Source organism: Leguminivora glycinivorella, chromosome 20, assembly GCF_023078275.1.
Source record: "Leguminivora glycinivorella isolate SPB_JAAS2020 chromosome 20, LegGlyc_1.1, whole genome shotgun sequence".
NCBI lineage: Eukaryota > Metazoa > Arthropoda > Insecta > Lepidoptera > Tortricidae > Leguminivora > Leguminivora glycinivorella.
Window position 1 is genome coordinate 7,611,696 of NC_062990.1, and position 14,854 is coordinate 7,626,549.

General features: G+C 31.6%; 3 protein-coding genes across 5 annotated transcripts in view; 2 read left to right on the forward strand and 1 right to left on the reverse strand.

Annotated features, from left to right (window-relative positions):
* The window catches only part of LOC125237003 (B-cell receptor CD22-like), a 440,892-nt gene that overhangs the window by 246,844 nt on the left and 179,194 nt on the right, over positions 1-14,854 (forward strand). The window lies entirely within an intron of this gene.
* On the reverse strand, positions 458-13,500 carry LOC125237006. 3 transcript variants are annotated; one of them, XR_007178269.1, is made up of 3 exons: positions 1,497-1,637; positions 1,211-1,288; positions 458-889 (listed from the first exon to the last, which is right to left on the reverse strand). XR_007178269.1 is itself a non-coding variant. In XM_048143920.1 (2 exons), exons 1-2 carry the CDS (start codon positions 13,360-13,362, stop codon positions 524-526), a joined length of 372 nt encoding a protein of 123 aa, XP_047999877.1. In that variant the 5' UTR covers positions 13,363-13,500; the 3' UTR covers positions 458-523. The 3 variants fall into 3 exon arrangements, 1 of the variants encoding a protein (XP_047999877.1); XR_007178270.1 differs by lacking the exon at positions 1,211-1,288 and having other exon boundaries at positions 1,497-1,610; XM_048143920.1 differs by lacking the exons at positions 1,211-1,288; positions 1,497-1,637 and adding an exon at positions 13,357-13,500.
* Positions 1,632-2,620, forward strand: LOC125237007. The gene is made up of 3 exons (XM_048143921.1): positions 1,632-1,765; positions 2,136-2,284; positions 2,409-2,620. Coding segments are annotated over exons 1-3 (363 nt in total). The 5' UTR covers positions 1,632-1,763.

Below are 14,854 nucleotides of genomic sequence, written 5' to 3' on the forward strand. Positions count from 1 at the left end.
ATAAATATTACACGTTCGAATACTTTTCAAAGCAATCCAAGAAATCATCATTCAAATATTAATTTCGTCTCCATTCAAGAAGTCATGTATTCAATGGAACTAGCGAGATAGGAGAATGCTTGTACTAGGTACATCTAGTTGACTCGTTTTACCTACCTATTCAAATATGTGCTAATTTTACATCAATTAAGGAAGTCATGTATTTAAGAGGGGGATATTTAGAATATTAGTAGGTAATTAACACGGTATAACTATAATCGAGTTTTTGTATACATTGAGGTATGTAATCTGAAATCTCTAAATAGAAATGTCTACCCGATATGAGTAATGATTTTGATTTCGTACTGATGAGTTAGGTACTGTTCTCTTAATAAGATATTATTTTATAGTTTTATGTACCTACTCTAGGTAATTAACATTGAGGTAAAAGTTGGATATAGTTAAATGAAATTACGTGTACTTTTATAATGTTTATTAACTTAAGAACTATGTTCATATTACACAATCACATTAAATTGTACCCTTATTCGATGGTGTACCCATGTGGCGTATCTGAGGACAAACCTTCGTCTATCTTGTCAATTACTCTACGCGTTAATTCGTAAACTTGGTCTAATAACGTATTTTTCACTACATATTGGGCACACAGCTCGGCATTACATTTACATATATGTTCAAAGTTCTCATTCAATTTGTTACTGTCGTAAATTTCTATTTTGATGACTTTTGTACCTCCATTCCGATGTGGTTTTTTGATAAACGAGTAAACGGGTGTTGCCTTCCTCTTGACCCCCAAGGACAGACGTCTCACCCCTGACTCCCGTTCACTCTGACTTTGAGTTTGGGATGATGCCAAAGGAACGAAGTTGAATAGGTGTTCTGATGTATCCTGTAATTAATAATTAAGTTATTAGTTTAATGTTAACTACGAGTATTAACTTTTAATTAAATGAAAACTTGAAATAAGTTACATTAATAATAAAATATTTTATTGCACACAAAAAAAAAAAACATAAGTTACAGAGAAATCCGATGAAATTAACGAAGTAGGTGACTACAGGTGGACTTAGCGCTAAGCAGACACATACATTAAAAATTGTATTTACTTAATTATTATTTTATATCAATTACGTATGAGTAATGTAACCATTATAATTTGAAATTATTTTATAATAATAATACAAACACTCACTCTAAAAAAAATACTTACCGACATATTTTCCGTAGAACTAATCGCGTTGAATATATAAGAGTAAATAATATTTTCACTTATTTTCGGGGTTTATATCTGAAATTATTGTGTTATTAGAGTTCAAAATCAAACGTTTAAAAAAAATGACATCACATTGTATTGAGATACGATTGGATTTACGATGTTAGCAATAATGCACTAAAGCAAATAAAATATACTAGCTCCGATCGCGACATTGTCTGTTTTTTCTAAGATTAAAACCATAAAATGAATTTAATGAATAAAAAAAATATATGGTAAGTACCTTCACGTATTTGTTTTATATTATACACGGTGATCTGATTTTGCTGCGTTGTGGGATTTGCAATCGATGATTGTTTCCACCGACTAAGTGCTGAGTTGCGTTTTTCAATCACGTTGACAAATTTCATATAGGTATTGCGTTAGCTCCACGTGAATTTTCACTACTTAAGCTCCTCAGATCGATCCTCTTGATTCATTCCGCTACACAGGAAGCAAGGAAAACCCACTGTTCTCTCTACTGAAGCTACAAGGACATCATCATCATACAATGTAAGTGTGAATAAATGTATATTGTAATGTTGCTTATATAATTTTGACGACTTATCTGACCTACTGGTTAGTGACTAGCTACTAAGCCAGGGGCTTCTGGGTCGAATCTCAGTAAGGGTTTGTGTGATGAACACATATATTTGTTCCCGAGTCATGGTTGTTTTCTATGTGTTATTATGCGAGTACTCGCAACGCAAACTTACTGTAGGACTTAGTAAGAATATCCTATATTATTTATTTATTTATATTCGCAAAGTAACAAACTCGTAAAAATAATTAATCATTATTCAAATAAAACAACGTTAGAGTAATGGAGAATTATAATTATAAATGAATTATTTTAATAGCACATTATTTATTTTATTTCCAGGTCAAAACCCTCGTCCCACGCTGAAGATTTATATCTCTCATCCTCCACGGAGGAAGATTCGTCGGCACCGCCGCCGCCACCGCCGAAGGTTGACGTGATCGACAAAAGAAAAAATCCAAGCCGCCGACATCGACGAGCTCGAGCAAGAGGTAGGTGTATACATAAATATTAGATAGTTGTGTGTTCTCAAAACCATAAAATAGCCTTTACGTAGTATTCTAACGCAGATTATAAATTAATAATATTTTAATAGTAACTTATTTTTATTTCCAGGTCAAAACGTTCGTCCCATACCGATTCGTATCTCTCATCCTCCACTGAGGAAGATTTGCCAGCACCGCCACCGCTACCACCGAAGGCTGACGCGGTCGAAAAAAGAAAAAATCCAAGCCATCGACATCGTCAGCAAGCTCGAGCAAGAGGGTCAGAATAGCTCCTGTGAAGCCGCGGCACGGCACTGCAGCGGAACTATTCGGTGCCGATAGCGATGACGAGGGATTAGAAGCGAACCAACCTGCAGGGGAGGGTAAATTATTATCGTACATTTCACGACGACTTGCGAACGGTTTTGCTCGTCAGACAAATCCTGATAAAAAGGGCACCCACTTTGTTGAGGTCAAAGTGTATAAATGCGATGATATTGAAAAGGTGACACCAGTAAATCGATGGCGTCATGCTGTAGTAAATATTAAAAACCGAACCGATGATAATACTGAAGCTTGGAGACACTTGGCTAATTTTATTCACGCAACGCGAAAGGAATACCGAACATGTGCGCCGTCATTTGTTAGCAATTATTATTGATCAATTTAAGCCCTCGTATATATCTCTTATTACCACACTTATTAGTGCATCTGTAATAAAATACGAGGATTATAAATAAATGACTAATAAATAACGAGCTGATATTTGTGGTATTCCTTTTACGTTCTGTGAATAATTTTAACTAAATGTTCAAACGTGTTAGAGTGAATTTATTTCTTTTTCGTACATAGAATTATTCCTTTTTGTAAAATATGGGACCAATTGCATAGATTGAACTATGCGTGGATCCAACTATCCTGAACACAACGTAAAAGTAATAGCACAGATGTGAGCCCTCATTTATTTGTTGACATCTATTAATAATGTTTTTTACCCATATTCATTTTGAATTACATTACCTATGTTATGAAATGGAATATAAGTATTATATAATACATACTTTAATTAATTATAAATGTATATCTATTGTAGTACTAATTTGGAATAAAATGATATCTATAAAGTGTGTTATTTTGTTTACAGTGGGATCACGTAACCGTCCGTTATCCAGAACTATTTTAATGAAATGTGACAAATGTCAAATTAAATTGCCTAAGAATGAATACAATGCCCATTTGAGAACTAATTTACATAAATCGAATTGCATATTGAAAACTGATTTGAATAATATTGAAATTATAGCAACAGCCTTTAAAAACAGAATAGTCACCTATCGTCTGAATGCAACACAAAATGAATACGTAACTCCTGAGACGTTTTTGTGTGATATCAAAAGTAACATTATGAAAGTTGTAGAAATGTCATTACGGGAACATAAAAGTATCAAAATAAACTATGAGCTTTTCGTTTACTTTACATTACCTCATTCAGGCAAACAACAGTTAAAGTCATTCAATACAAAATATGATGTTATTTATGAAAACACAAATATCAATGAACTGTTTGAAAATACGATTGAACATTTAAAAAATAAAGTTATAGAATTTGAGCACCGTGAATCAGGCTGGTCTTTTGTCGCAATAAGTCATTTAGAAGTTAACGTAAACAAGTATTGTCCGATGCGAGGAGGTACTTACATACCTTTACCCCCAAGTGTCAAAAATACTAAAAGCTGCATTAATATTCAAAACAACGATAATTGTTGCTTTTTATGGAGTATACTGGCTGGTCTATATCCTGCAAAGAATAATGTGTGTCGAACTAAATCATACCCGCACTATTCAGATGTTTTAAATATCGATGGAATGTCATTCCCATTATCAGTCAGCGATATACAGTTATTTGAAAAAAATAACCCTGATATAAGCATTTGTATATATGGATTGGATAATAAGTATGCAGTAACAGGTCCTCTATATAGATCCAAATCAAAGAAAAATAATCATTTTAATCTATTATATATTGAAGTCGTTGGTAAAGGACATTACTGTTTAATTAAAGACCTGGTACGATTAGTTAGAAGACAAGTAACTTTACATAGAGGCCACATGCATTTCTGTGACTCATGTTTGCAATTTTTTAAAAGCGATAATAAATTTAAAACACACCATTGTTCCGAAATTGTAACAGTTTTACCTAATGAAAATACTGTCATTCAATTTAAGAACTTCGAACGTAAACAAAAAATCAATTTTATTATATACGCTGATTTTGAAAGTATGTTAATTAATTGTAATTCAGACAGTAGTAAAAATACGCAAAACCTAAAAAGCATGTCCCGACATGTTTCGGTTATTACATATGCTGCTCGCACGATGCAAGTTTGAATAAATATGTTTCTTACAGAGGTGAAGATTGTGTAAAAGTTTTTGTTGAATGGTTAATAAACGATATTCATGAAATTCACAACATACTAATTAAAAATAATCCTATGAATCCATTAACATATAAAGAAAAGTGTAATTATGAGAATGCTACACACTGTCATATTTGTAAGCAGTTTTTATTTGGTGACAAAGTCCGTGATCACGATCACATTACATCAGAGTACAGAGGTGCAGCTCATTCACTTTGCAATTTGAAATACAGAATCTGTTCCTTTATACCAGTTGTCTTACATAATTTGACGGGGTATGATAGTCATTTATTTATAGAAGAACTTGCAAAGTACCCCGGGTCTATCAAAATAATGCCACAGTCCAAGGAAAAATATTCAAGCATAACAAAAACTATATATTCTACTAACAAATCGAGCGCCAAACCAATTGAAATAAAGTTTATCGATTCTTTTCAATTTCTTAGTTCCAGTTTATTTGAGTTAACCAAAAGTTTGAATAAAGAGGATTTTGTTAACTTGTCTAAAGAATTTACTGATACCCACCACTTTCAGTTATTAACACGTAAAGGTGTTTATCCCTATGATTACATTGATTCCTGGTTGAAATATGAAGACAATAAACTACCGACAAAAGAAATGTTTTATAATACTCTAAAATCTAAACACATCTCAGATATTGATTATAATCATGCCGAAACTGTGTGGTCAGCTTTTAATATAATGACTTTAGGGGAATATACTGATTTATACTTAAAATGTGACGTCTTGTTGTTAAGCGATGTGTTTGAACATTTTAGAAATACAAGTTTGAAGCATTATAATCTAGACCCAGCCTATTATGTATCTGCACCTAATTTAAGTTGGGATGCTATGCTTTTGTTTACAGACGTAAAATTACAGTTAATACACGACTTAGAAGTATATCAGATGATAGAAAGAGGGATACGTGGTGGATTAGCCCAGTGTTCTCTTCGGAATTCAAAAGCAAACAATAAATACACCCCTGATTTTGATACTTCTAGACCCACCTCATATTTGATGTATCTGGATTGTAACAATCTCTATGGTTATGCTATGAGACAAAAATTACCTGTATCAGACTTTGAGTTTTTAACTTTAGATCGGGTTAGAAATTTTGACATACTGACTATACCAGAAAACGGTGAACATGGATACATTTTAGAAGTTGACATGAGTTATCCTGATCATTTACACGATCTGCATGCCGATTTGCCTTTTGCACCTGAAAGGTTTGTTCCCCCAGGTGGGAAGTCAGAAAAGTTAATTGCAAATTTATATGACAAATACAACTATATCATTCATTTCGTACATTTGAAGGAATGTTTAAAGAACGGGTTAGTGTTACAGAAAATACATCGCATTCTACGTTTTAGACAGTCTAACTTCTTACAAAAATATATTGATCTAAATACTCGATTACGACAAGAAGCTTCTACTTCATTTGAAAAAGACTTTTTTAAACTATTAAATAATGCTATATTTGGAAAAACAATTGAAAATAAGCGAAAACATTTACATGTTCAATTAGCAATAAAATGGAAAGACAATGACAATAAAACAAACAAACACTTAGGTGCAGAAAAAATATTATTAAAACCTAATGTAAAGAATGTATCCATATTTAATGAAAACTTTGTGGCTGTTCAATTAAGTCCTGAAAAATTTGTTTAGACCGCCCGATTTATATTGGATTTACAGTTTTAGAATTGGCAAAAACACATTTATATCAATTTCATTATAATTTCATTAAAAAAACGTACAAAGAAAACGTGAAACTCTGTTATACTGATACTGATAGCCTTCTTTATAACATTATTACTGATGACTTTTACAATGATCTAAATAAAAACATATCAAAATATGATACTAGTAATTATGACCACAATAACCCTTATGGTATACCTAAACTAAATGCTAAAGTACCTGGTTTATTTAAAGATGAATTTGGTGGTACGGTAATTACTGAATTTATTGGATTAAGAGCAAAACTGTACTGTTTAAAAAATGTAAAGAAGACAATAACGAAAGCAAAAGGTGTCACAAAACCTATAACGAATAAATTAAGAATTAAACATTTTGACAAAGTTTTGCAAACAAAAAAGTGTATACCCATAATATGAATATGATTCGATCAATCAAACATGTTTTATATTCACAGCAAGTTGATAAAGTAGTTTTAAACTGCAACGATGATAAAAGGCAGATATTGCCTGACAATATACAAACATTACCATGGGGGCACTGTAAGACTATATTTTAAATTATATAATAATGTGATACTAAAATTTGTTTTTGTTTGTTTTTTTTTGTACCTATCTGTAATAATCTCCAGAAATTTAATAAATTTATTTACTCTGTTAATCAATTGTTTTATTTATGTTAAGACATATCCTATAAAAAGCGTTGAGATATCATATTTTTTTCATAATAACAATGAAATTCATTAAGCATACCCAAACTCTGGAAGTAAATAATATAATCGTTGAAAATGACGTGCATAAAAATACAAGACATAGTACATTATTACCTAATACAATCCGCTGTATAATATGTGGACCTTCAAACTGTGGTAAAACTAATGTAATATTAAATTTATTATTACATGAAAATGGTCTAAAGTTTAAAAATATCTATTTGTATTCAAAGACCGCTTTTCAGCCAAAATATCGCTACCTCCAACTAATTATGGAGAAAATTCCAGATGCTAACTTTTTAATATTTAATGACAATAAAGACGTTATCCATCCAAATGATGCTATGACCAATTCAATCATGATTTTCGATGATGTTGTATGTGAAAATCAAGTGAACATTAGGAATTACTTTGCTATGGGAAGACATCGACAAATTGATTGTTTTTATTTATCGCAAACTTACTCCAAAATTCCGAAGCAACTGTTAAGAGACAATGTGAATCTCTTAATTGTTTTTAAACAAGATGATACTAACTTAAAACATATATACAATGAACATGTAAACACCGATATGGATTGGATAAAATTTAAAGAACTTTGTTCAATTATATGGGATGATTGTTTTAGCTTTTTATTAATTAATAAAGATTGTACACTAGATAAAGGACGATATAGACAGGGGTTTGATACATTTATTTACTTTTAAATTTCCCATTATTTAATGTTTTAAATGTTGACGAAGGCTCACTTGAAACTGAGTGCTCGTATTAAAAGGTTGGTGTCAAGACTGCTGAAATGGATACACATTTAAAAGATCAACTTATCAAAGCAGTAGATAACATAAAAAACAAAATAAAGAAGATAAATAATGAAGAACATGAAAATAATATTAATTTAAAAAAAGTTTTTAAACCTATTACTGAACCATTAGAAAACCTCGTTATGCAAAGTTCTTTTGTTAAACCAGCTATTAACATGACTACAAGTACAGATACGAGTGACAAATCTCAGAATTTAAATGATTCTATAGGATACAAAAATTTCAAAGAGATAATTGCTCCTGATCAGCATTCAGAATATTATGAATACTCTAATGTTAGTAATAAAACTTCTCAAGAACAAAATAATGATACACTTCTATCTCTAAAAAAAGAAGACATGATTGATTTATATGAGGACATCAATATACCATTCGGGATTCGTAGCACGAATAAAAAGTTGATGATGGGTAATTCTGATGTATACTTGTCTTTGGTAAATAAGACTTCCGATACTGAAAAACAATATGTTATTACTATAGACAACAAAAAATTTGAATTAACCGCAGGGTTGAAAGAACTATTGATGCGAAACAAACCCAATCTCAGTCTTGTTACTGAAAAAGATAAAACTGAATACAAAGAAATGTTAACCCGTACAAACGCACATAAACGAGATTTTGATCCAAACGGAAAATTAAAAGGAGACAAAGGTATAAAATATTGCAGTATTATCAAACCTCTCTTTTCACAATTACTTGACACTAACATTAAAACAGGTGGTAACTTACCTGCATTAAAACATTATAAAAGTAACACAGATTATATTTATTGGGATGATCCAAATGAATTAATTGAAAGGCTTAAACTTTTGATTGCATCCAAAGACGCTGGAAACACCAACCATGATAATGAAATTATATCAATTATTGAAGAATTAAAGGAAGCCGGTATTGTAAAGCAATAAAATAAATTGAAATATTATGTTAATGCTCAGTGAATAAATAAACGTGTCTTAGACATGACAAATAACAATGATATTTATAATTGTAAAGCAGAATTTAATAAAGTATTAAGTATAAAGGAGGAAAATATATTATCTAATACAATAAATACAGAAATAATAAACAAAATCGATGCCTGTATGAAAAAGGTGATGAATATAGATAAAAACATTTCGGTTTTAATGAATCGAGTAACAAAAGTTGAAAAGAATATTTCTAACAAAGAATTTGAATATAATATTAATAAACATTATGAGCAAAGCGGACGTCGTAAATGAAATTCATAAAAATGCAAGGGTGAATTTTCCTCGAAGAAGCGTCATTTTAAGAGATATTGATGACCTCTGGCAAGCAGATTTAATAGATATGCAGACTTTTTCAAAACTGAATGCTGGTTATAAGTACATATTAGTGATTATTGACTGTTTCTCAAAATACGCTTGGGCATTTCCACTCAAACGTAAGACTAAAGAAACCGTATCCAAAATGTTTGAAACATTATTATCAAGAGGACGTAAACCAATCAATTTACAAACAGACAGGGGTAATGAATTTTATAATAGTAATTTCAGAAAAGTTGTTCAAAAATATAATATTAATCATTACTCTACATTTTCCACCAAAAAGGCATCAATAGTTGAAAGACTTATAAGAACTCTTAAAGCTAAGCTGTATAAGGAGTTTAGTCTGAAGGGTAATTATAAATGGGTCGATGGAACTCTTGACCAGAAAGTTTCAGAATATAATCATACTTTTCATAGGACGGTGGGAAGAGCGCCGATCACGATCAATCGTAGTAATAAAGGAGTTGTATTACAAAGATACATTAAGAATTTACTAACAAAGAAAAACCCGGTTTGCAAAAGGTTTCGTATTGGAGATTTTGTAAGAGTTAGCAAGTATAAAGGATGTTTCGAGAAACGATTTACCCCTAATTGGTCAACAGAAATATTTAAGATAACTAATGTTCGAAATACTAACCCCACTACATATTATCTAGAAGACGCCAAGCGTAGGCCTATTTTAGGAGCATTCTATGCGCAAGAAATTCAGAAAACTTTGCATCCTCAAGTTTATCTTGTTGAAAGAGTGTTAAAACGTAAAGGAAATAAAGTATATGTTAAGTGGCTCGGCCTTCCACCGAGTGAAAATAGTTGGATTGATAAGACAAATCGTTTGTAATCGGGTTTAAATTTACTTTCACTGTTTTGTACACTCATTTGTATTTCAAACTCTACACTATAGAGACCAGTACAGACATATCCAACATTTAAATCTATTTCATAAAAAATGAAACGCACGAGAAATAATTCTGAAAACGAAAATAAGAAGAAACTTAGCAATCAGAAATTTGGAGCTGGCTTAAAGAAAACTTTTAATAATCTTGTTTCACACACTAAAAGACATATCAGTAATCTAAAGCCAAAATGTAAGAACATGCTAATGGAATTAGCGTATGCTGCTGCTCAAGAATTAGCATCGGACTTGCCTATACAATTACCCAGAGTGATACCAGTACCTAAAACTGGCGGATTTCTACCATTGATTCCAATTTTAGCAGGATTATCGGCTACAGGAAGTTTAGCAGGAGGTGTTGCGGGAATAAGAAAAGCTATTAACCATTATAAATCAGCAAAACGACAACTAGCTAAATTAAAGAGACATAATATGAAAATGGAGGGTAAATGTATTGGAAAAGGAGTGCATCTTAAACCCTACAAGGGTGGACTAGGAATTTATGTTACAAATAAAAAAAACTAGATGGCAGGCTACCCAATAGAGCATTGAGTAATATCGATATAATAAAACATTCGAAAAGTATTCCTTACTTTCGTGGTGTATTCATGAGAGATGAATTACCACCAAAACCATTACCGATGGAATGTGGTGTTATTAATTTAGATTCATCTGAAAATAACGGTACTCACTGGGTAGCCTATGGAAAAAATAAAAATTATATTGAATATTTTGATAGTTACGGAAATTTAAAACCTCCAAAGGAATTCATAAAATATATGGGAGCTAATATACGCTATAATTACGATAATATACAAAAAAATCATTTATTTAACTGTGGGCATTTATGTTTAAAATTTCTGAATTCATTCTGGCAGAAATATTATTAAATAAGTAAACTTATGTGTTTAATAAGACCAAAAACATAATACAACAATATTATAATAAACGATATCTTCTACCGTATCACATTCAACCTCGAACAGTGTCTAGAATCGGGTGTTAAGCATACGTTTACATAATTTTACCTTACAAAATCAAGTGATACATTATGTATGTTTTCAATAAAAGCGGAATTACAAGAATACCATCGAATATTCAACTCCCAGTCTTCAAAGGAGCAAGTCGATTAAATTCTAGCAAGAGAATTACTAAGAGCAATAAGTTATTTCTTCGTTCTCTTGGGTTTAAAATAAAATAAAATACTTATAATAAGATGTTGCATATCACAGATATTCCACAACAAGATAATTCAATTGAAAGCTATACCATCCATTCATACAATCCCTACAATCATAGCTTTAAGGAAAATGACGAAATCAGGATACCTATAAATCAACAAGATGTGTATGTATTACCATCTGCAAGCTCCATTTACATTGAAGGGTATGCAAGTGTATGGCGAGTAGATGCTGCTGGGAAAAAAATAACAAAAGATGTAAATTTTACAAATAACCCCATATTATTTTTGTTCAAAGATATAAGTTACGAACTAAATGGGATTGAAATTGACCGGAATAAAAATTGCGGGATTACTACAACGATGCAATCTCTTATTTCAATGAATGAAGGAGAAAGTAAGAACGCTGCATTGTGGGGTTGGGATCTAAGCGGGAGTATTCTAAAGCAAGGTCATTTCTCCATTATAATACCTCTGAATAAAGTGCTTGGCTTCGCGGAAGATTATAATAAGATTTTAGTCAACTGTAGGCACGAACTTGTACTAAACAGAAGTAATTCAGTTTTAAATAGTGTTGTACTTGAAGAAAATGATCAAGTTCAAATTGATATCCATAAAATCCAATGGCGGGTACCACATGTTAGAGTTTCTGACCGTAATAGATTGCCACTACTAAAGTGCTTAGAGAAAGATCGATCTATACAACTAGCATTCCGGAATTGGGATTTGTATGAATATCCACTTTTACCTAAAACAACAAAACATGCATGGTCAGTAAAAACCGCTTCCCAGTTAGAAAAGCCTAGATATGTTATATTAGCATTACAGACTGATAGAAAACTAAACAAACTAAAAAATTCTACTATATTTGATCACTGCAATATAACTAACGTCAAATTATTTTTAAATTCACAGTACTTTCCATACGATCCTCTTAATTTAAAATTTAGCGAAGACAAATTTAGTATATTATACGAAATGTATGCCAACTTTCGTCAGTCGTATTATGGGGTCGGTGTCGATCCTCTGCTTAATCTGAACACATTAAAAAAAACTCCTTTATTTGTAATAGACTGCTCAAGGCAGAACGATTCATTAAAAACTGGCCCAGTTGACGTTCGAATAGAAATCGAGTCCTCAGAAGACATACCTGATAAAACGACAGCCTATTGTTTAATTATAAACGATCGGCTTGTCGAGTATAAACCTTTGAGTAATATAGTAAGGAAATTATCATGAATGTGATTTTGGATGTTCAAGGATTTAAAAATGAAAATAATCAATTTATACCAAAAGAAGTGGCGATTATTTCTCAAAAAAGTTTTCTTGTGTTTCTGATCAGCCCTCCCCATCCGTTCTATACCTTAACAAAGAAAGAACGTTCACAAGTCTCTTGGGTGGAAAAATACAAAGGAATATTATGGAATGAAGGCTATGTATCATATTTTAATTATAAGAATTTGATTGTTGATTACTGTAAAGATAAACACATTTATACAAAAGGTTATGAAAAAGTGCAGTGGGTGAAAGAAATAACAGACAGTGATAATGTTTATAATTTAGAACATTTTGACTGCCCAAATTTAAAGACTTTATGCGAAAAATATTCAAATAAATGTGATATTCAAAATTGTATATATCATGCTAATGTCTGCGCTTTTAAAAATGTATCATGCCTGAATAAGTGGTGTATAGAAAATAATGTTTTTTTTACAAAATAAAATATAATCATGAATACCTGTGTTATTATTTTAAAATTATGATGATCTATAAAACAAAATAATATAGGTAATAAGTAATTTTAGTACCATCATAAATATCAAACCTAAAGTCACTCGAACCAATTTGCAAATAAATAATCAATTAAAAATGGACAACAATGTGGAAGACATCGATGAAGTTCTTATTTATCAATGTCATATACCGACATGGACACCATATATTATACTGGTTTTCGAGTATTGGCATGAGTAATCAGAAAAGATAAATGGTTCGTATAGACTTGGTTACAAATTTGAATGTTTGAGTGTTACTTTTAGAATTGAATCTGATAAATCAGAACTTACTAACATCCTGCTACCTCGCTACTTGAAAAGGTGACTTCTTGAATGGACACAAAATGAGTAATTATTTGAATGATCGATCGATTAAAATTAGTATTCTAATGTGTAATATTGGTGGCACCTGGATCTTCTTTGATCCAGGTGCACCAATATTACACTACTTACATCAATCACGCCAACAAAGTGCAAAAATAAAAAATGGAAAAAAATGTTTTATTAGGGTACCCCCCCTACATGTAAAGTGGGGGCTGATATTTTTTTTCATTCTAACCCCAACGTATGATATATTGTTGGATAGGTATTTAAAAATGAATAAGGGTTTACTAAGATCATTTTTTGATAATATTAATATTTTCGGAAATAATTGCTCCTAAAGGAAAAAAAAGTGCGTCCCCCCCCCTCTAACTTTTGAACCATATGTTTAAAAAATATGAAAAAAATCACAAAAGTAGAACTTTATAAATACTTTCTAGGAAAATTGTTTTGAACTTGATAGGTTCAGTAGTTTTTGAGAAAAATACGGAAAACTACGGAACCCTACACTGAGCGTGGCCCGACACGCTCTTGGCCGGTTTTTTTTGTTCGAATGTGAGTGGTTATAAATGATGATAGGGTTAGTATTTTGTAACATCACAATCTGCCAGAATTTGGCGTACAATACTCTTGACTCTCAATATGCATGTCATTAAACCAATTAAAAATAAAAGTAGATATCGCAATGTCAGATTTGAAATACATAATAAGAAAAAAAAATTAAAAAGAAAATTGTTTATATGAATAAACTGACAAAGCGGCTTTAAAGCAATCTACAAAGTGGGACGTTTTACTAAACACACTCACATATAGCCTAAATAGCTACTAGTCTATCTATATTTGCTACATGAATCCAATTACTTCAAATTAGTGGGATGACAAGTTTACACGCTATTCGTGTATTGGTGCTGTAAATTCCAACTAGGAATACATAATGAGCACACAAGTTTACAGCAACTTAATTGACACTAAAATTTCCTTACACAACTCTCGTCTCGTGCCAAAACATACCTGAGCATTTCTTTTTTTTTGCCACTTGAAATGTGATATTAAAAAAAAAAATATGCTATTTCTACCTACTCAGAACAGTCAGAATCACTAGCTTTTTCAATCCTAGTAGGTACATAGTTAAAAAAATTGTCCCATACGATTTTTTCTTATTTTGTTACCATTTTCCGTACATGTGGTGTGGGGTGACAAAAGAGGAAAGTAACAAAAATGTATCGGAATTCTGGGACACTTTTGTCTCGAATTGACCTAAAATTCTAAAACTCGGAGTCGACATTTCGAGTAGCGTCCAATTCCGTTGTCACTTGGAAGGGAAAGCTGCGTTGGCATCCAAAAAGCTCGGTGTGCTCAACAGAGCGAGGGGATACTTTACTCCGGGGCAAAGACTGCTCTTGTACAAGTCGCAAGTTAGACCCCACATGGAGTACTGCTGTCACCTTTGGGCAGGAGCACCTGAATA

Coding starts and splice junctions, on each gene's coding strand:
- LOC125237007 (XM_048143921.1), top strand. Junction 2,285..2,408: donor TCGACGAGCTCGAGCAAGAG/GTAGGTGTATAC, acceptor TTTTATTTCCAG/GTCAAAACGTTCGTCCCATA.